The following is a 26,157-nucleotide window of genomic DNA, read 5'->3' as shown; positions in this document are numbered from 1 at the left end:
AAATTTTATCTGCATTTTTCCCCAATCAGGCCTTTCCCTTTTTATACATTTACATTATATGAAGGCTGTCATGGTATCAGAGTTTACACATTCTTCTAACCACCCTTAGTACTAAATATAAATAGGAGCCCAAAATGTCATCTTAGTATTACGTGCTGCAATTCTGCTTTGTTGTTTAGGGTAAAGGATCATGAACTAGGGAGAATTAAAGAATTGATATAGCTGCACAGCCAACATAGATTCCAAGGCAGTCTCTTTACATTCTAGATACCTCGGGTTAAATTATAGATTTTTATCTCAGTGAATGACTGTAGAATGAATGTTCTCTCATTAAGTTTCTTTCTTTCCTGCAGTTTCCGAAAGCCATGAATTTCTTGTTAAATAATCACAGTAAGAGACCATTCAATCTTTGATGTAGAGTAACTTGTTGAATTTAAGATTTCATCAGTAAAATGCCTTTCTTATTGACCAACATTTTTTTTTATTTTATTGGAGTATAGTTGACTTAACAACGTTGTACTAGTTTCAGGTGTACAGCAAAGTGAATCAGTTATACATAGACATATGTATATCCATTCTTTTTCCCATATAGGTTATTACAAACTACTGAGTAGATTTCCCTTTGCTACATAGTAGGTCTCTATTAATTACCCATTCCACATACAGTGGTATGTATTTGTCATTCCCATCCTCCTAATATATCCCCCCACCCAGAGTTTCCCCTATGGTAACCATAAGTTTGATCTTGAAATCTGTTTGTGTCTGTTGTATAAATAAGTCCCTATGTATCACCTTTTATTAGATTCCATGCATAAGTGATATCATATGATATCTGTCTTTCTCTGTCTGACTTACTTCACCTAGAATGATAATCTCTAGGTCCACCCATGTTGTGCAAATGGCACTATTTGATTCTTTCTTATAGCTGAGTAACATTCCACTGTATGTATGTACCACATCTTCTTTATCCGTTCTTCCATCAGTGGACATTTAGGTTGCTTCCATGTTTTGGCTATTGTAAATAGTGCTGCAATGAACCCTGGGGTTCGAATTCTCTCACTGACCAATACGCATTGAATGAATGTTGAATACATGTTTAAAAGAATGAGTGATTCGGTGAATAAATGCATCCTCTTACCGCAGTGACTCTATGTTGCAAAAATGCACAGTCTGTACATTTTCATCCTCACTCTTCCTTAGCTGACTAATGTCCTCGTTAATGAAATTCTCCATGGAGCTGATGGAACCAGTATCAAGTGTGGCGTTATTGGAGAAATCGGTTGCTCCTGGCCTCTGACTGAGAGTGAAAGAAAGGTTCTACAGGCAACAGCTCATGCCCAGGTTCAGCTTGGCTGTCCTGTGATTATTCATCCAGGAAGAAATCCAAGTGCCCCATTTCAGATTATCCGAGTGTTGCAAGAAGCGGGCGCGGACATCTCCAAAACAGTCATGTCGCACCTTGACAGGTAAGCAGAGCATCTACAAATTAGTGCAAACCGTCCCTTGATTAATGGGTGATCAGATAAATAAAATCAGCAGATCAATGAAATCCTAGAGAAAATTCCTAACTACCTGGAAGACAGTATTTATAAAGTCTTACCATAGACATTAACAAGAGTCAATGATGTCATTTTTGTGTCCCTATTTGGGGTCAGACAGTATCCTAGGTATTTTGTACCAGTCATCTCTTTTAATTCACTTAATACTGCATAACCCTTCCTAGTAGGTGTCACTGCTTTGTCGCAGGGTCTAATATCACAGTAGCTGCCAATTCCACATGCTCAGGATTTTCTGGTGCTAGAGTGATACATTTATCTGCAAATATAAAGGGACGGGAAAGTGAATGGTTTCACCTTCAGAAGAAAAACACCTATATAAATGTTTTTGCTCTTGTGACTGGTGGATTGAATCATCTGAATTTTGGAAAATGCAATGCTAAAAAAATAAGAGTAGCAGGTCTATTATTTAGTGATGTGATGTCTTAGTTTCTTATAGCTACTGTAACAAATAAAGTCTGAGGCTTCAAACAACAGAAGTGTATTCTCTAATAGTTCTCGAGGCCAGAGGTTTGAAGTCAAAGTGTTGGCAGGACTGTGCTTCCTCCAAGCATCTACAGGAGGAACCTTCCGGGCTTATTCTGCTGCCTGGCTGATCCAGCATTCCTTGGCTTGTAGCTGGGTAGCTTCAATTTCCGTTCTGTTTTCACATAGTTTTCTCCTGCTTTAACTATCCGTATCTCCTCTTTTCTTTCTTTCTTTTTTTATTTATCAAAGTATAGCTGATTTACAGTGCTGTGTCAATTTCTCCTATATAGCATAATGATCGAGTCATACATATGTCTACATTCTCTTTCTCATACCATCTTCCATCATGTTCTACCCCAAGAGATTAAACATGGTTCCTTGTGCTATATAGTAGGACCCCACTGCTTATCCATTTCAAATGTAATAGTTTGCATCTACCAATCCCAAACTCCCTGTCCACCCCACTTCCTCCCCCCGACTCCCCCCGACTCCCTGCAACTACAAGTCTGCCCTTCCTGTCCATGATCTGTTTCTGTTTTGTAGGTAGGATCACTTGTGCCATATTTCAGATTCCCCACATAAGTGATATCTATGGTATTTATCTTTCTCCTTCTGACTTACTTCACTCAGTATGAGAGTCTCTAGTTGCATCCATGTTGCTGCAAACGGCATTACTTGGTCCTTTTTGATGGCTGAGTAGAATTCCATTGTATATCTGTACCACATCTTCTTAATCCATTCTTCTGTCAATGGATATTTGGATTGTTTCCTTGTCTTAGCTATTGTGAATAGTGCTGCTATGAACATAGGGGTGCATGTATCTTTTTGAATGAAAGTTTTGTCTGGATACATGCTCAGGAGCAGGACTGCTGGATCATATGGTAGTTCTGTATTTAGTTTTTGAGGAACTTCCATACTGTTTTCCATAGCGATTGTACAAATTTACATTCCCACCAACAGTGTAGTTAGGTTCCCTTTTCTCCACACCCTCACCAGCATTTGTTATTTGTTGACCAGTGTGAGGTGGTACCTCACTGTAGTTTTGATTTGCATTTCTCCAATAATCCCCTTTTGTTTCTTATGAGGACACTTGTCATTAGATTTAGTACCCACCCAGATCACCCAGAATAATCTCATCTCAAGATCTAAAATTCATTATATCTGCACCGACCCTTTTCCCAAATCACCTTCAGAGATTCAGAGGGTTGAAACATGGATATATCTTTTGGGGGTCCACCGCTCAACCCCTTCACATTATATTAGATGTGCAGAGGTCAGCAAAATAATTGACTATATAGGGGTTCCCTTGTGGTGGAACAGGTTAAGGTTCCAGCATTGTCACTGCAGCAGCTCCAGTTGCTGCTGTGATAATGGGTTTGATCCCTGGCCCTGGCTAGCTTCTACATCCTGTGGGCACAACCCCAAAAAAATGACTATATAAAAAGGCATTGGCTGTGGTTAATTTTATAAAGATGCCTAACAACATTGCAAAGGCTAGACACTGGCCTTTAGATTAAATTGATTAAGGAATTAACGCAGGATCAACCAGACAAATAATACATTATAATTACTTTTATCTTGCAAAGTGGAATGAAGCCGTATTAGCAGACTGATAAATCCAATCATCAGACCTGACAGTCTGCTATCTAAAAAACTAACGATCCTACAGAACATATTGATAAAATGTTTCATCTTAATAAAAATATTGTAAAGTCCTGTGCAGAAAAAAATAAAATAGGTTACTATCGTGGCAGAACAGAGATGCCAGTGTTAATGGGGAAACTGAAGGGCTAGATAAAGGCAATTGTCCTGGCAGCTGGGGTGGCATTAAAATCAATACTTGGCTGTCTTCAGGAATCTTCTGGTCATGCTGATAAAAGAGACCAGGTACTTCGGGATACTGGTCATAAAGGCGGTGCATCACAGTGTGAGGAATAGATTCTTATTTGCTTTATTTTTAGGGCTGCAACTGTGGTGGCACGTGGAAGTTCCCAGGCTAGGGGTTGAATTAGAGCTGCAGCCACAGGCCTATGTCACAGCCACAGCCACAGCAACACTGGATCTGAGCTGCATCTGCAAACTGCACCACAGCTCATGGCTATGCCAGATCCTTAACCCACTGAGTGAGGCCAGGGATCGAACCCACAACCTCACAGAGACAGCATTGGGTCCTTAACCTGCTGAGCCACCATAAGAACACCTTTTTTTTTTTTTTTTTGGTCTTTGTGCCTTTTTCTAGGGCTGCTCCCACGGCACATGGAGGTTCCCAGGCTAGGGGTCCAATCTGAGCTGTTGCTACCAACCTACTCCAGAGCCACAGCAATGTGGAATCCGAGCCGTGTCTGCAACCTACAGCACAGCTCATGGCAACCCGGATCCTTAACCCACTGAGCAAGGCCAGGGATCAAACCCACAACCTCATCGTTCCTAGTCAGATTCGTTAACCACTGAGCCACGACGGCAACTCCCTTAATGCTTTTAAATTTTGCTTCTACCATTTGCTATGCGATCCTGGGTGGCCTCATTTGAATTTAATGTATTTTATAATATTCTTTTATACTATATGGAATAGATGTAACACATTTAATCAATAAGAATGATTTTTAATACTCTTTAAACAGTGTAAAGTATATGACATACAAAAAATATAGATGATACATATTTAAAATTTTTTAAATATTCATTAGGTTCCTGAAAACATTGCCTCCTGCTGTTATTATATAAATGCTCTCTGTACATACATTAGACTACAGTTGTTAGTCATGTTATTCAAATAAGTCTATATCCCTAGTGATTTTTTGACTCTTCGATCTATTGGTTACTATGGGAAGTATGTGGATTTTTAGTTTCTGACTGTACATATTTCAATTTTTGCTTCATATATTTTGAAGCTATATTATCACATGCATACAAATTATTATATCTTCCTGATAAAGCATATACTGAGTTGCTTTATCTTGCTTTATCTTGTAGTGAGTACTAGTGTTTTTGTTTTAAAAGCTGTTTTATCTGAAGTTAACATGATTATACCAGTCTTTGTGTGTTTGTCTTTATAATGTAGATGTCATAGAAAAAACATATAGCTGAGTTATTCTCGTTTTTAACACAGAAAATTCAGTTTATTTACATTGACTACATTTACTGATACGTTTATTTCAGTTTTGCCTCTTGTCACAGTTATTGTTACAATTTCTTGATTTTTTTTTTCACTTCTGTATCTGTTTTCCCCCTTTACTGCTTTGAAAGGTAAGTATATTATTTATACCCTATTAGTGGTTATAATAGGAAATTTAACATGTACACGTAACCCATCAAATTAAAAAAACTAAAATATAGTAAATACCTTCACCATCCTTCCTAGTACAAGGACTTCAGGGCCCTCTGGCCTCAGTTATTCGCCATCATGAGTTCTATGCTATTTTTTCCAGGATGTGGGGTCTGCTTGATTTATTTTTAATCCCAATGATTAGACATTATGATATTATGACAAAATATATAAATGGTCAGTGTATGTTTAGATTAACTTTTCTGTTTGCTTATTTTCCTTGCTTATCATTTCCTCTCATAGCTCATAATTATCCTTGAATTATTATTATTTTTCTCAGGTACATCATTTTGAGTTCCTTTAGTGATGTTTGGGTTTGATAACAAATGCTTAGACTTCATGTCTCTGAAAATGGCTTTATTCCTTCACTCATAAGAGTTCATTTACTAGAACAGATAATTTATAACAATCAGAATAGATAATTCTATTTAGATGTCATTCTTTCTAAACCCTTTAAAGATATTCCATTTTCAGCTGACACATAGTGTTGCTCTTATATCACCTCAACCTAACTGCGCTTCCTTTGCAGTAATCTGTCTTTTCTTTTTTTAATTTTTTTATTATAGTTGATCTACAAAGTTCTGTCAATTTCTGTTGTACAGCAGAGTGACCCATGTCTTTTCTTTCTGACTACTTTTAGCACCTTTGTCTCTGGTATTCTGTATTTTCCCTATGACCTAACCTCAATATAAATTTCTTTTTTATTTTGTACGTTTGGAATTCCTGGATAGGAGGATATTCTTCATTGTTTCTAGAAAATCTCAGCAATTATTTCTTCAAATATTCTTCATCCATATTTCCTTATTATTTGCATCGTAAACTCTATGTTGATACCTGTAAGATCTTATTAACTGTCCTTCATATTTCCATCCATTTGCATCTTTGAACTATAATTTCTTCAATTCTATCTTCCTATTTACTACTTCTCTCTCCAGAGGAATCAGTCAGCTGCTTAGCCTATCAATTTGGTTTACAATATTAACAATTATAGTTTTATCTAAATTTTATTTAAGTTCTATTTGGTTACTTTGCTTGGTTAATTTGCTAATTTCTTTTTCCTTCAACATATTTTCAGCTCCATCTTTAAAAAACATTAAGCATACAATGTTAACCTTTTAATTAATAAATCTAATTTCCACTGTCTTTCTACTCTGATTTTATAGTTTGTTAGTTCTTCTGGCCATTGATTATTTCTTTGTAAAAAGTTACTATTATCTTAGATTCCTTGAATGTTATTATGAGTCCTGGGTTGGAGGTTTTTCCCTGGTTTTTTGTTGGCTTTGTTCTTTTTTTTTTTTTTTTTTTCTTTTTTTTTCCTGGATGCACCTACAGCATACAGAAGTTCCCAGGCCAGGGATCAAACCCACCCCACAGCAGTGACCCAAGCCACAGCAGTGGCAATGCCAGATCCTTAACCTGCTGAGCAAGCCACTAGAGAATTCCAGCTTTGTTTCTTGCAGGCAGTTAGGAGGCATTGCCAATCTGGCAGTACTTTAAATTTTTAAAGATTAAAAACAATTTTTTTTTTATTATAGTAAAATACAATACCACAAAATTTACCATCTTAACCATTTTGAAGTGTCAAATTCGGTCATGTTCAGTACATTCATACTGTGTGCAGTGAACCTCAAGAATACTTTTCACCTTGCAAAGCTAAAACTATACCCATGCTCATGCTCGGGACCCCTGGCCCATGGCAACCATCATTCTGTTGTCTGTTTCTATGAATGTGACTGCTACTGGGTGCCTCATACAAGTGGAATCATACCACATTTGTCTATTTGTGACTGTTAAAATTTTTGAGGGGTTTAGAACCCCATAAGTGCTGTGAATTCTCGCCTCAGACTCAGTGAACACAGCCTAGTGGTTATAGATTCTCACAGGAGACTGTTCGCCAACTGCCCCCTTCCACCAGAAGACAAGACTGAGGAAAACATATAATCCCCAAAGACTCCTTCCGTGGGCCAGGTTTTTACCGAGTCCACCCACATGGGTGTTGTTTTTGGTCATGCCAGTGGCGTATGGAAGCTCACCAAGCAGGGACCAAACCCACACCACAGCAGTGGCCCAAGCCACTGCAGTGACAGTGCTGGATCTTTAACCCACTGAGCCACAAAGGAAATTCTACCTGGGTGTCATTTTGGGGTGAGACAAGTATTTGCGAGGACTCGTGCCTGCTATTTCTCTTCAACCCTATTCAGCCCAGCACTTATTCACTTGGCCCTTAAAAAACCCCAGGCATAAAAATAAACCAAAAAAAAAAAAAAAACCCCAACTAAAAAGTAAGCAGAAGACCTGAACAGACATTTTTCAAAGAAGACATACAAATGGCAAGAAGGCACATGAAAAGATGTTCAATAAGTTAATCATCAGCGAAATGCAAATTAATATCACAATGAGATAGCCCCTCACAGCTGTCAGAATGGCTATCCTCAAAAAGGACACAGATAGCAAGTGTTGGTGAGGATGCGGCGAAAAGGGAACTCTTGTACACTGTTGGAGTATAAGTGGTGCAGCCACGTGGAAAACAGTGGAGAGGTTTCTCAACAAACTAAAAATAGAACTGATATGTGACCCAGTAATTCTACTCCTGGGAATATATCCTAAAAAAACAAAAATACTAATTCAAAAAGATACATGTATCCCAAAGTTCACTGCAGCATTATTTACAATTGCCAAGATATGGAAGCAACCTAAATGTCCATCAGTAGATGAATGGTTAAAAATGTATAAAGGTGTACACACACACACACACACACACAATGGACTACTACTCAGCCATAATGAATTAAATTATGCCATTTGCAGCAACATAGATTAATGTGGAAGGTATTTTGCTAAGTGAAGTAGAGAAAGACAAATAATGTATGATATCACTTATATGTGGAATGTAAAAAATTCAGCAAACTAGTGAATATGACAAAGAAACAGACTCGCAGATAGAGAACTAGTGATTATCCATAGGGAGAGGGAAGGGGAAGGGACAAGATAGCTGGAAGGGATTAAGAGATACAAACTACTGTATACAAAATAAATAAGCTACAAGGATCTACTATACAGCACAGGGGATGTAGCCAATATTTCACATTAACTATAAATGGAATATTGCCTTTAAAAATTGTGGATCGCCAGGTTATAACCAGAGACTTATATGATATTATCAACTGATTTTTTTTTTAATGGGCAAAATGCAGCTCTAGGCCACCCCTTGCTCCTCATTTTCTCTGTTCTCTCTTTTGTTTCTGCCCCCTGAGGCAAGTCCTTTACTTTCGTACCAGCTTAGCCAGCCATTCAATAATAGGATACTTTGACCCCTTTCATCTTATTCATTATTTTACATGTACTATGCTGGGAAGATTTCCTGTGAATGTTTAGCCTGCCCCACTGCTTGCAATGGCTTATGATAATTCTTAAGGAAGAATCTTTCTAACTCCATTTGTATGTAGACAGCCATGTAAGTTAGTTAAAAAATGGTGCTTGGCATTAACAGAACATAGGCTTTCATTGGAAATTGTGAAATAAACCCTAACTCCGAGAACAGCAACACTCCCCTGCTCATTAAATCAAACTATGTATGTATATGTGTGTATGTGTATATATACATATACATACATACATACATACATACACGTTTATTTCTTACTCATAAAATCAAACAACACATATAGATACACATAGATGTATACATACATATGTTATGTGTATTTTCTTTCAAGTGATAAAGCCACATTATCTGATTTTCGTTGGCTGCCATTTCAATGTCTCCTTTTAAAACAGCCTGGGATGGAATGGAAAGCTTGACCTGATAGCAGACAGACTCAGAGCATCCTAGAAAATCCTGAGACCAACTCTAGAACAGCCACCCATTCTGCACCAAATTAGGGATTACTCAGGATTGTAATACCTGAGAAAGAAATACTATACCTAGAAGTACGAATGTTTTAAAAAACAGGCAACTAAGGGAAAGGACTTTAGAAAAAGGAGTGTGGGAGTTCCCATCATGGTTCAGTGGAAACGAATCCGACTAGCATCCATGAGATCGTGGGTTCCATCCCTGGCCTTGCTCAGTGAGTTAAGGATCCAGCATTGCCCTGAGCTGCAGTGTAGGCCAGATCCAGCGTTGCTGTGGCTGTGGTGTAGACCAGCAGCTGGAGCTCCGATGCAACCTCTAGCCTGGGAACCTCCACATGCAACCAACAACCCTAAAAAGCAAAAAAAAAAAAAAAAAATTAAAAAATATATTTTTTTTTAAAGAAAAAGGAGTGTGTTTGGAAAAACCAACTGAATAAAAGTAACAGCAAAAAAAAAATCAGGGAGGGAGATGTACGCAATTTTAGCTTTTTGATGTGAGTGTTCACAGCAAGACAGTTGCCAGGCTGACGTTTGACTAGGTCAGCCTTTCACAGACTCTCTGAGGTCCGCTGAGCTGCGCACACAATCTGATCTGTACTGAAAGGGCAAGGACTTCAGCTTCTATAATGGGGACAACTCACAAAAGAGCATGTATTTCATGCGACAAAATGCACAGACAACACACACAAAAGGAAGAGCGTCCTGGAAACAAAACCTCCAGGAAAAGAACAACAACAGACATTTTCTGGCACAAAGGAGAAGGTTAGGAACCCACAGGCTTTTGTGACTACGGGTAGCAAGTTAAGATGCTGGCTCTGCCCTGTGGCCCTTTTGAGGACACAGTGCTTTCTAGAAGGACTGACGTCCAGCCTTGACTGCCTATCAAATTGTCCATTCATCCCCTGAGAGGTGTTCTCTCATTTGACAATACAAAAGAAAACAGTCCAGGGTGTCCACAATCCATTGAAGCAATTAAATATTTTTGAAAGTATATACATCTTCACTAGTATTCATAACATAAGGCATCTTACCTTAAAATACATGCACACATGCTCACCCATACACACACACACACATCAAACAACAAAGCTGCTATTTGCCTACCCAAAAGAAGCAGGTGGGACCCTGAGAGAGAAGAGTTAATGAATGGCCCTCACCTTAGGACACCTCTGAACCACATTGTTGTCACCTGACCATTTGTGACCTGCTTAAGGTCATTGGACTGGAGATAGCAGCCTGACAAGATAAATCTGCTTCTGTGTCTAGGCCCTCCCCTAACCATCTGTTCTCTTTAAGAAACACAGGCCTGTGGAGGTGTCCGTAGACTGCAGTGGATGGGACCCCAGGGAACACGGGTAGGGAGTTGCTCCTGACAGTTTATAGCCACCCAAAGTCAACATTTGTCAGAAAATAAGCCCAGCCCTTCCATCTTCCCACTGGCTTTTCACCCACAAAGGCTTTATGCCTTTGAATCACAGATGATAACTTTACTACCTGTTAGAACTCCATCCACATTTCCAGGTGGCCTATAGACACAGTACTGCCCCTGGCCCCTGGTATTAACATGGAGAGTCTTTTTCCCATTGGCTTCCAAGGAAATTTTATCTGCAATGGACTTTAGAGTAGCTGTAGGTATTTTTCTAACAACAAAACTCTTTCATCGCTGAGGAAAGTTGGGTAGAACAAAGTGGCTGGAAGGTATTGGGGTACCGACCATTTACACTGGAAACTTTGAGCCCCTGAGCGGGCAACAGACAGGTGCTGTGCCTCATCTTTTTTCTGCTCGGTTATCTGTTTAACAAACCAAGGGGCTTTGATGGAAATCCAGGGCGTAGAGTTTGATTGGGGGCATGGTGACAATTAACTACAGGAACATAGCACTTCTCTCTTTGAAAAATTCTCCCTGTGGAAAGGTAAAAAAATTTGACCCAAGGGTTTCTAAAAAGAGAAGGCAGAGCTCAGGGGATGGGCCAACCACACATTTTAGCATCTTTACTGCTGATTATTCATGCTAAATTTGCCCAACTTGTTAAAAGATACAGTATTGATACATTTTTTCATGCTTCTAATTAGATGAAGTAAATGGAAAATCACTTCATTTATTCATTCATTCAACAAATATTTGTTGAGTACCTAATTACCATATACCAGACCCTAGGCTGCAGCAGGGAGCAAGACCTATTTTCTGCCTTCAAAATGATTACTTAATTATAACTATAGTGACTTAAAAAGTTGTCTTTCTAAAGCCACCAAAAAAAATCATCTGGTATTCTTGGAACTATACACTTTTAATTCCTATGAATACTAGTGAACTAATATGTAATCATTCAAAAACAATTGCAGGCAAAAGTATGACAAACTTAAATTGACCAAAATATTTTTTTTATATATTTAAAGAGTATGGTAGTACTTCTTAGAAAAAAAAAAAAAGAACAATTGGAATGTTTTGAACCTGAAATGGTTTATAATATTTGGAGTCCTGTGCATACAGTGCTGTATTTCTTAGCAGTTTGTTGCTAGGACTGTGTGTGTGTGCAAGCAGGATGTGCAAAATGTACAGAATGAGTTGCACTGTATAGTATCTACTTTATATGCAGTATGTATAATAAAGACAATTTATTTAGTCATGTTGGCTCAGATCCAACTGAGTGAGAAATTAAAGAAATTAATTCAGGCAACAAAGTAAGAGCCTGATAAGTACAAAAGAGCTTTTAAAAGTGAATATTTATGGAAAACGCTGCCCCTTTTCCATTTCCTAGCATCTGACATTTCTTCTGTTACTACTATGGCAGATGATAGGAAAATACAAGAAAAATTAGATGCTTTTAAACATGGCATCATGCAAAAATAAATAAAAATAAATAAATAAAAATGGAGTTCCAGGTTAAGGATCTGGCATTGTCACTGCAGTGGCTTATATCACTGCTGTGATGCAGGTTCGATCCCTCACCAGGGAGCTTCCACATGCCACATGCATGACCAAAGCTTTTTTTTGTCTTTTTTAGGGTCACATTCAAGGCATATGGAAGTTCCCTGGCTAGTATTCAAATTGGAGCTGTAGCTGCCAGCCTACAGCACAGCCAAGGCAACACTAGATCTGAGCCATATCTGTGACCTATGCCACAGCAGATCCTTAACCCACTAAGTAAGGCCAGGGATCGATCACACATCCTCATGGATACTAGTCAGGTTCTTAGCCCGCTAGCCACAATGGGAACTCTCTCCCCCAAATTTTTTTTGTCTTTTTTGGGGCTGCACCCATAGCATACGGAGGTTCCCAGGCTAGGGGCTGAATCAGAGCTGTAGCTGCCGACCTACACCACAGCCACAGCAACACAGGATCCGAGCTGCATCTGTGACCTACACCACAGCTCACAGCAATGCCAGTTCCTTAATCCACTGAGTGAGGCAGGGATCAAACACACAGCCTCATGGATACTGGTCAGGTTCATTAACCACTGAGCCACAACAGGAACTCCCCAAAGAAATTTTTTAAAGTAAAATAAACATGTTGTTACAGCCACTGGTATATATTTGGGTAGGAGTGTAGCTCAATTTTACATAAAAATCTACATTGGTTTACAGACGGCACTCACTGACATAGAAACACAAACCTTGAACGCATTTCAGTGTGACGTGGGACAGCATTGGCCGTAGCTATTCTTTCCTGAACGCCATGCACATTCTATGCCTGCGTGGGGTAGTGGAGCAAGGGGTGGGGCTGGTGTTACGTGCTGTCTGATTCTGCATCAGCTCCACTTGCTGAGTGACCTTGAGCAAGTTGCTTAAGCCTCCAACTCTTGCTATTCGGTCAAAAGGAGTTGAGAAAAATTATTTTTAACCCTTAAAGTGTTAGGCAAATTCCACTTCCCATTATTATTTATCATGGGTTTCCTTTCATTGCAAGACCTATTTTAAAAGAAGTCAAGGAGTTCCCGTCGTGGCTCAGTGGTTAACGAATCCGACTAGGAACCATGAGGTTGCGGGTTCGGTCCCTGCCCTTGCTCAGTGGGTTAATGATCCGGCGTTGCCGTGAGCTGTGGGTGTAGGTTGCAGACGCGGCTCGGATCCCGCGTTGCTGTGGCTCTGGTGTAGGCCGGTGGCTCCAGCTCGGATTCGACCCCTAGCCTGGGAACCTCCATATGCCGCGGGAGCGGCCCAAGAAATAGCAACAACAACAACAACAACAACAACAAAAAAAAAAAAGTCAAAAATCCAGATAAATATTGGACAAACGAGATGGAGCAAAACTACTTAATATACCCAAAAGTGCTGGATAAAATGCACTTAAGCTATGTTGGCAATTATTCTGTGTTGAGTGTCCCAAATTGCAGTCGTTAACAGAGACACATGGGCAGACCAGCCCAATGTCAGGGCAAGTGAAAGCACGGGTCTAATATTCTCTCTAATACATTATACCCACCCAAACCTTCCACGAGTAATTTTTTTCTTCTAAAGCTATTTTTCATGACTCTGACACCATTCCCATGAAATGTGACATTTTAACAAATAGGATTGCCATGTCTATGAGATTTATCTCCACTCTCCTCAATACCATCATTTCTTGAACTGTGTATCGCCTTACAGGAAAAACGCCACCTCTTTTGTGCTCTGTGGCAGCTGGAAAGTTCATATGGTAAAAAGCTCTTCCTAGGGTGGATAAACTGTGAGATGCATTTTAAAATAAAATTTTAATTACATTTCACAATTCGGAGCCAACTTCTGGTTTTAGTGTAATTTAAACAAGGGTTTTTCCTCTCTTGCAGCCATCTGTTCCTTTTCCTTAAGCCTACACTTAAGTCATAATATTGAAGATGTGACGTCATTCCCTCCTATGACGTCATAAAATATCTCGTACAGTATGGATGCAAGCAGAGAACCAAATCACACGGGAGGAAGGTGCTTATTCAAATACAGATAATGGGGAATGTGTAAAATAAATACATGCCAATCTGAATTATGTTTCTATTGCTTTTCATTCCTACTTACTCTCTACAACTGAAAAGAGTGTTCCTTAAAAATAATGCTTTATCATGAAAAGAATCCTTTAAAAAAAGATAAGTGAATCTTTAAGATACCTACACATATGGTACTAAATTAGTATATTAATATGAATGCACCAAATTGATGGTTTTCAGTTTGTGTGAAAGCAAAGTTCCTCATAAATATTTAATCGAGGGCATAAATTACACTTTTGAGCCATGGACACTATTTAGGCCATACATTAAAAACTTATGTCATTCTATTCAGTTTCTACTTTTGACACTAAAAAATAAATTAATCGAAATTCATCACTTAAGAATTTTTTCAGATTTTGTGGTTAAGTTGCAACTGCCATTAGCAATATAGGAATTTATGTGAATAGTATTTTAGAATAATACTGACATTGAATTTATTTGATTACAGTCATTTATGTTCATTTCTTTTAAACGTTGCACTATAAAAAATTTAAAAATTATTTTAGGTTATCACACCAGTAGTTCTAGATGAGTTTAATAATAACTTTTTTTCTTTGTTGGCCACCCCGTGACATATTCATTGGTTTTATTTTATTTTATTTTATTTTATTTTTTGCTTTTTAGGGCTGAACCTGCAGCATAGGGGAGTTCCCGGGTGGGTTGAATCAGAGCTACAGCTGCTGGCCTACGCCACAGCCGCAGCACTGTGGGATCCCAGCTGCCTCTGCAACCTACACCACAGTTCACCGAAACGCTGGATGCTTAACCCGCTGAGTGAGGCCAAGGATTGAACGAACCCACATCCTCCTGGATACTAGTTGGATTCATTTCTGCTGCACCATAATGGGAACTCCCCATTCACTGGCTTTAAATTAAGAAATTCAGGGGAGAGGAGGACGAAGAGCATTTTTAGAGTTTGGTAACAATTTTTATAATAATCAGTCATCCAAATTCAACATTGTTTTAAATAAATCAGTTCTATAGAAGAACCCCCTTATTATTGTATTTTTTAATTTAAAAAATTTTTTAATTACTTGGTCAAGTTCATAAGTTTTGGCACTGAATGTGTTCTTTGCCTCTGTATATTGTCAGGCCCTGAGCTAGTCTGCTTTTAAAATAAAGCAACCCAGAGTTCCTGTCGTGGCTCAGTGGAAAAGAACCTGACTAGTATCCATGAGGACTAGGGTTTGATCCCTGGCCCCGCTCAGTGGGTTAAGGATCCGGAGTTGCTGTGAGTTGTGGTGTAGGTCGCAGACACTGCTTAGATCTGGCATTGCCTGTGGCTGTGGCTGCAGCTCAGCTTCGACCCCTAGGCTAGGAACTCCATGTGGGTGTGGACCTAAAAGAGCAAAAAAAAAAAAAAAAAAAAAGAAAGAAAAAGAAAGAAAAGAACAGTCCTCAGGATCAGTCCTTCCCCTCCAAAGAAAAGATCAGTGCCTTCCCCTCCAGGCCCAGGAATTCACAGACCGGAATGGCTGATGAATTCTGGCAAAGTCACCACACAGTATAATGGAAAGTGCACCACTAGCCTAAGAGTTGGAAGACCTGGAATCTTGATCACTTAAAAAATCCACACTTTGGTTTCTTCATTTATGCCATTACGGTAATATGCAGCCTAATTATCCCACCAATTCATTATGAGTTTCAGAACCCGCCCTCTCCGTGCTCTTGGTAGCATTTAATGATGCCAACCTCTCATCAAGTGCTCACGACAGGCCCCTGATTCTCCTTCTCCACTGCTGTCACTCTGGGAACCATGTCCCACGGCTGACTCTTCCTGCTTGCCCTATTCTGGTCAATGACAGCATGACTGGCCCAGATATTAGTCTAAATCCTTCTCTCCTCTGCATCTCCACTTGATGCAGAAACCTGTCTACCACACTATCATCTCCAAATCCAAGCCCTCCCCTCCATTCCTCTTTGGCTAACTCGATTCAGGCCCTTGCTCATCACCTGAACTATTTCAACTGTCTCCAACAGGAATCACTTCCTGAGCTTTGCCTCCATGCTGCCACCATTTGGATCTTTCCAAACATAAGTTTAACCGCAACCCTTCACCCAAATTGATCCAAAACCCTTCAATGATTCCGCTTCTCCTTCAGCACAAAATCTTAACATCTTGGTCATCTGGTCCCCACTCATCTGTCCACCTCATCTCCCATCACTTCTAGTGCACCTGCAGAATCTGGGCCAAAGCCACAATGTCCATGGCTTTGAGTATCTTACATGCTTCTCATACAGCCTAGTCCCTCTGCTGTGAATACCTTATGCTCTGATCAACTAGGCAGAGCCTTTTGTCAATATACAGCTCATCAGAGATTTTCTTCTCTATGAAGCTTTTCCTGAACAAGCCAAGCAATGTTTGCCATCTCCTTCTTTGCATCAACCCAGTACCTAGTTGTACTTGCTTAGACTCAATAAGGTCTGAAAAGAAATTCTTTGTTTTTCACGTCTCTTTTCTCTAATAGACACTCCTCTTCTTGACGGATGGGGCTGTATGGATTTGTCTTTGTTTTCCTGGCTCAAACTTCAGAGTAAGGCGATGATCAGCAATTTCTTATTGGATGGATGAATGGTTGGATGGATGCATGCATGCATGCACGGATTTCCTCTCATTCACTTCAGCACTGATAAATGACAGCCTTATCTTTCAGGAACAACAAGCTCTTTTGGCCTCTCAATAGGTGTTCTGGATTGTCTATCCCTCACCGGACACTTCAACCCTACCAACCTATATCTGGGTGATTTTCTTCAAGACTCAACTGAAGTGGGTCGTCTCTCTCATTATTCTTTCATAGTACTTTTTATTTGTCATATAAAAAGCTTTTAACACATTTAATTGTAATTACTAACTTAAATGTCCATCTCCTTCCACAGACTCTAAGTTCTTTGGGAGAGCAGCTTAAATTTCTTATTCATATTAGTATTCCCAGCACAAAGGCTAGCAGGGGGTAGATGATCATACAAGAGAGTAAATATTTGCTGCACTAAATTCATGAAGGTGTGTTTGAATGCATGAGAGGAAATCATGTACGCATAAGTTTTCTGAAACTGTAAAAGCCCAAGACAAATGTTAGGTAATGTTATAATCTCAATGACACCCACAAGTCACATCCTTTCCTCTGCTTCTCAGTTCCGTCTACCTAGATAGCTCACAGACCCTTGTCTAAATTATCACTTCACACAGACTTCCTTGCTCCCACTCAGAGTGCATTGCGACCTGAAACGAAACCCCTCAGCTCTTGGATAAGATCTAGAATATAAAGAGCTTTGAAGAACAGAATCAACTGTCTCACATTTTCGTACCAGCCTGAAAACACTGCTACGTGATAACTGTAGTCTAAAAATGAAGACAGCCAAATCGCGTTAGCTAACTATTTTCTGAGCTCACAGCAAGATGTTTTGTCATAAATTTATGCCTGTTCCTTACAGAGAGAGAATCAGTTTGACGGTTAGGGAGCAAACATGTAAAACATGTGAGAGAAGAAATGCTATGATATGAATAACAAGAACAAATACTTAATAAAAAAAAAAATCTCATCTCCCTCTTGGGACATCCCAGGATATTGTATAAATGACATTGCCATTGAAGAAGGGACTTTCCCCAGTGTAAAATGCAGTAGCTCTTCTGCATCTCACTGACTATTTAGGGCAAGAGGTGAAAGATACTCCCCTTAAAGCCTGGGGAAGGTTGGACTAAGAGAGAATATCATTATAGAATGTGGAATGAGGAAAACTGGCTGAATTTGACACCTTTGCTCTATAAGAAGTGCGATGAGATCACTGACGAATGGGAGGGGCAGGACCTCTGTTGAATCGTCATCTGAAAGACGTCAGGCAGAGTACACTTTCCCATGGTGCCATTTGGACATCTGGGTGCAATCCTTTCTCCACGCAAGGAAGAAAAAGTCACAGGCACAATGTGACTGCAGTTGCACCGGGACATCCCTGGCAGTCATCCAGCAGAATGTCAGCTTAATCCAGTTAAGTCACCTTGCTGGACGGTGCGGGGTGCTCTGAGGGGCCTGATGGGGCGTATTTCTCCATAGGTACGTGCTGATGGGAAGGAACTTGTGTTGAGTGGATGTGGTTGTCACAAAAGGGGCAGCACAGTCTGAGAACAGGGCTTCTGAAGGTGACTGCACTTTGACTTACCACCCCTCATGTGGGAAGTGGAGACGTCCCGATGTTTCAGAGACTTAGTTTCCTCATCTATAAAATGGGGACGACCATCCTTTTCTCATGGAGGGTTGGTAAGGATTAAATGACACAGGGCTGTTTGAAAGGCCTGAGGCTTATTCAGTGCTCTATTCTCTCTCTCTCTCTCTCTTTTTTTTTTTTTGTCTTTTTGCCTTTTCTAGGGCCAAACCTGCGGCATATGGAGGTTCCCAGGCTAGGGGTCCAATCGGAGCTGGGGCTGCTGGGGACAGCCACAGCCACAGCAAAGCGGGATCCGAGCCACGTCTGCAACCTACACCTCAGCTCACGGCAACGCCGGATCCTTAACCCACTGAGGAAGACCAGGGATCAAACCCACAACCTCATGGTTCCTAGTTGGATTTGCTAGCCACTGCGCCACGATGGGAACTCCCTCAGTGCTCTATTTTCTTGCTTTACCTCCTTCTCCGTCCTCTTGCTTCATTGACATCTAACCAAACTTTTTTTTTTTTCAGGGCTTTCCTCCAAAAAGTATGCATGGTCATAGTCACTATTTTTTCCCATGGATTTTACACTGTGTTTCCTCCTTCAATACAGAGAATTTAAGTGAACCCATCTTTTTTTTTTCTTTTTTTTTTTTTTAGGGCCACACCTGTGGCACATGGAAGTTCCCAGGCCAGTGGTCAAATCGGAGATGTAGCTGCAGGCCAACATCACAGCCACAGCAACACAGGATCCAGGCCATATCTGTGTCCTACACCATAGCTCATAGCAACGCTGGATCCTTAACCCACTGAGCAAGGCCAGGGATCAAACCCACATTCTCATGGGTACTAGCTGGGTTCTTTACCACTGAGCAACAATGGGAACTCCCAAGTGAACCCATTTCTTAGTCCCCTTTACACTGTTATTCAGTTATCCAGAGGGTGTCACATCATCAAATGTCACTAGTAATATATACACACACGTGCACACACACACAATATATACCACATGTGTGTGTGTGTGTGTGTGTGTGTGTGTGTGTGTCCTGGCTTTTTAATGATAGCAAATTTGTCTGCCTCCTTTTTTTAACTGCACCTTCCTGACATCCAAAATATCTGCCTAGTTGCTTCTTTTCTGAAATATTCTCCCCTACCTACAACTGGGAAATTTTTTTTCTTTTTTCTTTTTCTCTTTGGCCTCCCATGGCATATGGAGTTCCTAGGCCAAAGATCAGACCCAAGCAGAAGCTGCAACATACAGCACAGCTGAAGTGATCCTTAACTCACTGTGCCCAGCCGGGGATCAAACCTGTGTCCCTCTGCTGCAGAGACACTGCCCATCCCATTGTGCCACAGCAGGAACTCCTGACTGTGACATTTTTAAGGGTGTTGTACAGAGGGACCATTTCCCTCAAGGTCAGACTCCTTGCTCTATGCTGTCCTACAGGATAAGGATTCCCGGAGATGACATTTGAAACTTACATGTGTAGATGAATCTTACGGAACACGTTCACCTTCCTCTAGAAAGAGATCTGACTCTACCTACAGCAGTGACATTCTTCCGATAACATGTACAACGCAGGCAGCAGTTATACATAATTGGCATCGGGAACGGGATGCCTACATTCCCCATTCCTCTCCGAGATGAGGTTTTGTAAGACCACCTCCAGAAAGATCATGCAGGGCCTCATGGACCACTGCATGGCCTTGGCTTTTTCTCTGAGGGAAATGGAGAGCTACTGGTGGGTTGTGAGCAGAGAAGAGACCTGGTCCTCCTGAGGTGCCCAGGTGGGCTTTGGCTGCTGTATCGGAAGAGATTGTAGTAGAGCAAAGGCTGAAGCAAAAAGAGCAGATGGGAAGATAGGGCAGGGAATCCTGCAGGAGATGATGGTAATTAGATCAGAAGGAGAGTGGGGAGAGGGTGACAGATCCCAGATCTGATTGTATTTTGAAAGTCAAGTCAAAAGTCTACCTTGACGGGCTAATTGCAGAGTATCTTAGAGGAAGAAAGCAGTCCCGGAAAACTCCAGGGTTTTTGGTCTGAGCCGTGGATGGATGGAGTTGCCTGCATCAGCTGTGACACTTGGGTGTTGGAGCGGCCGGTTTGGGATGGGACATGAGGGGTTTTGATCAAAGTGTGTGAGCTTGAGCTGTCCTCAGACATTCAGGTAGAGTTGGCAAGGAGGCAATGAGATGCGTAAGTCTGAACGTTTCAAGAGACAGGACCTCATCAGAGAAGACCCTTAATGTAGATCCCTTAATATTTATAAGAGGCTTAGAGCAAGGGCAGGCTCCTAGCAAGTCAGCCGTGGTCATGACTGAGAGAGTTCCTTCTCCCCCTCTGACCATATCATTAGAAATAACCAAAATAACAGCATGGTCAAACTCTGTCTGTTACATGTAGTCATGCTTCGAGCTAGTGATTGAAGATCTTCCCAAAGGAATCCTCTCTTCCTTTTTGAGCACATTCCCATTTTTCAAGTGCAGCTTGCAGGGAGGGAATTATATTGCAAAATAAAAATTCAAAAACATGATGTGCAGGAGTTCTCATCACGGCTCAGAGGTAATGAACCTGACTAGTATCGCTGAGGACTCCGGTTCGATCCCTGGCCTTACTCAGTGGGTTAAGGATCCAGCTTTGCCATGAGCTGTGGTATAGGTTGCAGACACAGCTCAGGTCCTGCATTGCTGTGGCTGGTAGTGTAGACCGGCAGCTGCAGTTCCGATTTGACCCCTAGCCTGGGAACTTCCATACGCCCTAAAACTGATATGCACACACTCTCAGTGTAATTCTGGAAAATGCCCTTCGAGGATAAAATATTTAGCAATAGGAGAAGTCGCACATTATGGTGATGAAAAGAGTAGCTTACAGCCTTGAAAGAATTTCTGTTCCAGCATATCACCTCAAGTGAGTCCCCTCTATACCCCAGTTTCCTCATCTGTAAAACTGAGATCAGATGGGATTATGGAGGATATTAAATGAGATAATAAGTATAAAGCACTCAGCACCAGGCCAGACACATAGGAAGTTCATACATCATTATATATGATGAGGAAGATAACAAGCAACTTTACTTTTTGTTTTCGATTGAAACTATGACAAAAGCTTTTCCTACTGCTTTTCATTTACCAGTGGACTTTTTTTTTTTTTTTTGTCTTTTTAGGGCCACACCCACAGCATAGGGAGGTTCCCAGGCTAGCGGTTGAATCGGAGCTGTAGCCACCAGCCTACATCACAGCCACAGCAACATCGGATCCGAGCCGCCTCTGCAACCTACACTGCAGCTTGTGGCAATGCCGGATCCTTAATCCACTGGGCGAGGCCAGGGATCAAACCCACATTCTCGTGTATACTAGTCGGGTTCTTAACCTGATGAGCCACAATGGAAACTCCTGCCAGTGTACTTTTCATTGACTATACTATACTCACTGTTATCACCTAAAGTTTAGAAACATTTGTCCCAAGGCATTCAGGCCGAAAGAAGCAAAAGGACATTGAAGTCAGAAATGAGTCTCTTTCAACCTGCTATTGACACTTCCATTTCTCTTCCTGATGCCCCACCCTGCCCCACCCCAGAACCTGATCCAATGGGTAATTGACAAGCTGAATGAATTGACTCAAAAGGAAAAATACTAAATGCATCACTTCCCCCTCAGGTTATTTTAATTGTGTATATTTCGTTTTTAAGCATGGTTCTTTAGGGAAAACAGAATATGTTTACTATAGAAAAACACATATTCTTCGAGCCTCGTAATTCTGGAAGCCGAAATGGTCCCCGTGGTAAGAAGATAGAAAAGGAGAAGTATTAATAGAAGGAGCGCAGAACGAATGCACATTTTAGAGTATGAAGGGAAAATTTTTTTTAGCCTCCCTGCCTAAAACAACACCATGAACTGTAAGTTATGCTAAATTGGTGAATAGAATAAAAAGGAGGCAGCTACAGTACAATTGCTCAGAGTGAACCTCAAGAGCCAAACCCTGGGAAACATCCCGGGACAGCAGAATCCTCTCGAAGTCGTGACACAGAGGCTTAATTGGTCCTCCTAGGGTTGGGAAGAAAGGCTTTGAAAATACTTCTGACCTCTTAGAAGCCAGTGGTAGAGACATATAATAGTGCTTTAACGCCTGCATCCTGGAATTGCCAAAGTCACAGAATATCAGAATGGCTGAAAGCCTAATAAGCCAATGACTCCCTGACATTCCAGCTCTTCTCCAGGCCAACTTTGGATCCCAAACAATCACTTCCTTTCTCTAGGTCCCTTCACATAATGTTTAATGAGGTATATGTTTCCTTTACATTTTTTTCCTTGTTTTTGTTTTGTTTTGTTTTGTTTTGTTTTGTTTTCCTGTTTCTCTCTGTGTTTGAATCTCTACAGTGGTATTTTGGGGGGTTAATGTTACATATCCTTTTTACTTGTTAGAGTCTAAATTTCTTTTTTTCCCTGGCAGCACCTGCTGCATATGGAAGTTCCCAGACCACGGATCAAACCTGAGCCTCAGCTGCAACCTAAGCCACAGCTGCAACCACACTGGATCCTTACCCCACTGTGCCACAGCGGGAACTCCCATGTCTAAATTTCCTAAGATGATCTGCTCTTGCTCCAGACTCTCTCTTCTGTCTGTACTTCTACATTTTCCTCCTTTTCTATTCATCTCCATAGTCTTACAAAGAGTCTTATTTTTGCTATGATCTCTATTGAAATAAGAAGATACCCATAAAAGTATCATAAAATAATACATCCTATTTTAAAACAATAAGCACACCAGAACATAAATATCTGTAGGTAATTGCCCCCCCCCTTAGAAAAAAAGGTGCAAAGATATTCACACAGGCTTTGGAATTAATTTTATAACCACTTTATGATCTTCACAAGACAATCACCCTGTGACCTTACCTTGGCTTCATATTTATCCAGATGAGTTTTACTCACCTAATTCATCAGACCTGATGCCAAACTGCCTTTGATAGTTTCCAGAGTTAGCAGCAGTCCCACTAAGGATTTTTCAAAAGACTATGCAACATATCTTGAAGACAATTCTGAAAGAGAATAACAAAACTGTTTTTTGAGTAACGGCAACATAATTAAGTTGGATCAATTCTCTAAATTCTGGTAACAAGCGGAACTTCTTTTATAGTCCCATCATAAGAGCCAACTCAAAAGTTCTTTGGTTTGATTTCAACTGGATTCTCGTACATAGTCTGCTTAAGACTTTTCATCTGTATGTGCGGAAAATACGTCTCGATAATAACTATATGTCTGTCTTATTGCTTCTAGGACTATTCTTGATAAGAAGGAACTACTGGAGTTTGCTCAATTTGGCTGTTACTTGGAATATGATCTCTTTGGTACTGAACTTTTTCATTATCCGTTCAACCCGGATATTGACATGCCCAATGATAATAAAAGAATTAAGAGGTAAATATGATGGAATCTCTCATAGCATTTCCTTTTACCATCTCTTTTTTATTTTCATATCTAGGTGGGTATTAGCAATGATTCAGAAAACAGGAAGCAGGTGGAACCAGAGACTTGCAGAGAAAAATACATCTATGCTGTTGCAGGGAGAAAATCTCTCTATATTATTTCCAGGAAAAAATGAGTCAGCCTAAGTAGGCAAAAGCTTAGCAGAGCCTTAGAAGTTCAGTGCAGATAGGCAAGTGATAAGAAACACAGATAACACTCAATCCCTGTCATGACAATAAAAGAACTAAAGACATTTCCCTCTTTTTATTCCTAATGAAGTAAGCTGTTTCTTTCCCTAGTTGACCAAAGTCCTAACGTCCAGCAATGAATTTTTTAAATGCTTTATTAAAAGATGTTCACTAAAGAAGTGATTGCAACTTAAATGCTCTAAGTATAATGTCTAAAGGTCAAACATCATATAAAATCCAACCTCTTAGCATTGGCCGATATTTTGATGGTGAAAATAAATATTTATACAACTCATTTTCTGCCACCAAGTGGAAAACTGGGGGTGTCAAGGCGGGATAGCTGCCTGTTTGTCCTGGTTACATGGTGATATGAAGACTGAGTGCACCAAGTTAGGGAATATGGGAGGAGAAATAGATTTGGGATTGACCAGGATGACTTTAGTTTGGGGATATAGTGTTGCTATCCAGCAAGACCATTGGATAAGGGTGTGAAGCTCACGACAGAGACCTGGATATAAGTCTAGATATTGCTGATTTGCATGTGACAGGTGGAGGCATAGGAATGAATGAGCTCACTCAGAGAACAGAATGAGGACAGAACCCTGGGCACCACCAACACTTGAGGGATGCACTCAGGGGCAGGTTGAGACATTTTTAGAGCATCAAGAACATCAGGGAGATGCATTGTTATGGAAGTTGGTAGAGAAGAAGACCTGAAGCAGAAGGGCTGAACACCTGTAACAGGTGGCAACTATCAAGTGAAATCGGGACTGAAAAGCATCCATCGGAATTCACTGGCATTTTTTATTTTACAATCAGTAAGTGCAGTCTTGACAACAAGGCTTGGGGAATGAATACAAGGTGAGGAAGAGGACAAAATAGGAGTTATTCTTTCAGAAAACTTGGTAGTGAAGGGAACCCAAGTGTAGGCTGGACCAAAGGAAGGTTTGTTAGGAGCTGAGCAATGTTTATGTGGCCAAGAGCAAAAGCAGAGAGACAGAGAGAATGAATTCAGCCAAGTGGCCTTTATTCTCCAGGGTTGTTATAGAATTGATAGGAAATAAAGTATGCAGTTTTGAGCTGAGTGCCTGGGGAAGGATATGGAAGTGGTCAGTCACTGTTAACTTAAAAAAAAAAAAAAAAAACCTGGAGAGAGAAAAGATATAGCACAAGGCTCCTAAGAAGACATATAGATGGAAGCTGGGAAGCAAAGAGACGGTTGAAAGGAGATAAATTTTTCTCCAGTGGTATGCATTCAATTCAATGAATGAGAAGGGGTGAGGCAGGTAATGGGGTGAATGCAGATCAGTGTCTCGGTGAGAAGAACAGGAACCTGAGGACACAGGGCCCCATAGGATCTCGAGGGTGCCTGTGAAGGAGGTATGGTCATCTCCTAAGAAAGAAGGAATGGATTCAGGGCAGGACCTTGTGGAGGAGGATTGAGACTGGGAATGGATGGTGAGTAAATGAGAGAGACACTGACTCAGGATATGTTGTGTCGAGGCTGGAGGTCATGACAGTGTGACTGTATATTGGCACCAAGGTGCATGATCTGGTGATTATTTTCCTAAAAAAAAAAAAAATGGCTTTTGTTTTGGTTGTAGGACCCAAGAAGTTTTGTGCACTGACATCAGAGCTGTAAACAGAGAGCTCAAGGGTTGGGATTCTGTCTGAAAAAAATGTGGTTGATATCCAGGGGAACAAGCAAGGGGTTGAGATGAGAGTCACAAGGTCCAAACTGGAGAGAAGAATGTGTAGAGACAAATGGAGAGAGGTGCAGGAGTAACACACCGGGAGCAAATACCTGGAGGCTTTAATGAAGTGGGTGAATCCAGAGAGGAGAAGAAAGGAAAAGGAGAAAGATGTAACTCGGGGTCACGGTGGGAAACGGAAGGTTGAGGTTTCAGAGCGGAAGTAGTTCTCTGAGATGACAAGGGGCAGAATACGGTTCTGAGTGTTGAAAACTGGTGGAAATGAGAGTAAGCCAAACTGGAGTAGAGAAGGGACGTCCAGAAATTGTGAGGCTCATGTAGCAGGATGTGAACATATGTACACTAGGATGAAAGGGGCGGTCTTGAGCCATTTGCCACAATTAAGACAGCCTTAGGGTCTTTCCCCTGGGAAGTCGATCTTTACCTATATAATTTCCCTGTGGACAGGCATGCCTCCTTGATGAGCTCGTTAATAGCTCATTAATATCAT

The 26,157-nt window shown here is 40.7% G+C and overlaps 1 protein-coding gene across 1 annotated transcript in view; it reads left to right on the top strand.

Annotated features, from left to right (window-relative positions):
* PTER (phosphotriesterase related) overlaps positions 1-26,157 on the top strand; it is a 72,572-nt gene that overhangs the window by 40,907 nt on the left and 5,508 nt on the right. The window contains exons 3-4 of the mRNA XM_047754821.1: positions 1,201-1,466; positions 23,579-23,719. Of these exons, the coding sequence (XP_047610777.1) occupies positions 1,201-1,466; positions 23,579-23,719 (407 nt within the window). The remainder of the gene's footprint in view (positions 1-1,200; positions 1,467-23,578; positions 23,720-26,157) is intronic.

Source organism: Phacochoerus africanus, chromosome 12, assembly GCF_016906955.1.
Source record: "Phacochoerus africanus isolate WHEZ1 chromosome 12, ROS_Pafr_v1, whole genome shotgun sequence".
NCBI lineage: Eukaryota > Metazoa > Chordata > Mammalia > Artiodactyla > Suidae > Phacochoerus > Phacochoerus africanus.
This window is presented reverse-complemented; position numbering and strand designations above follow the sequence as displayed.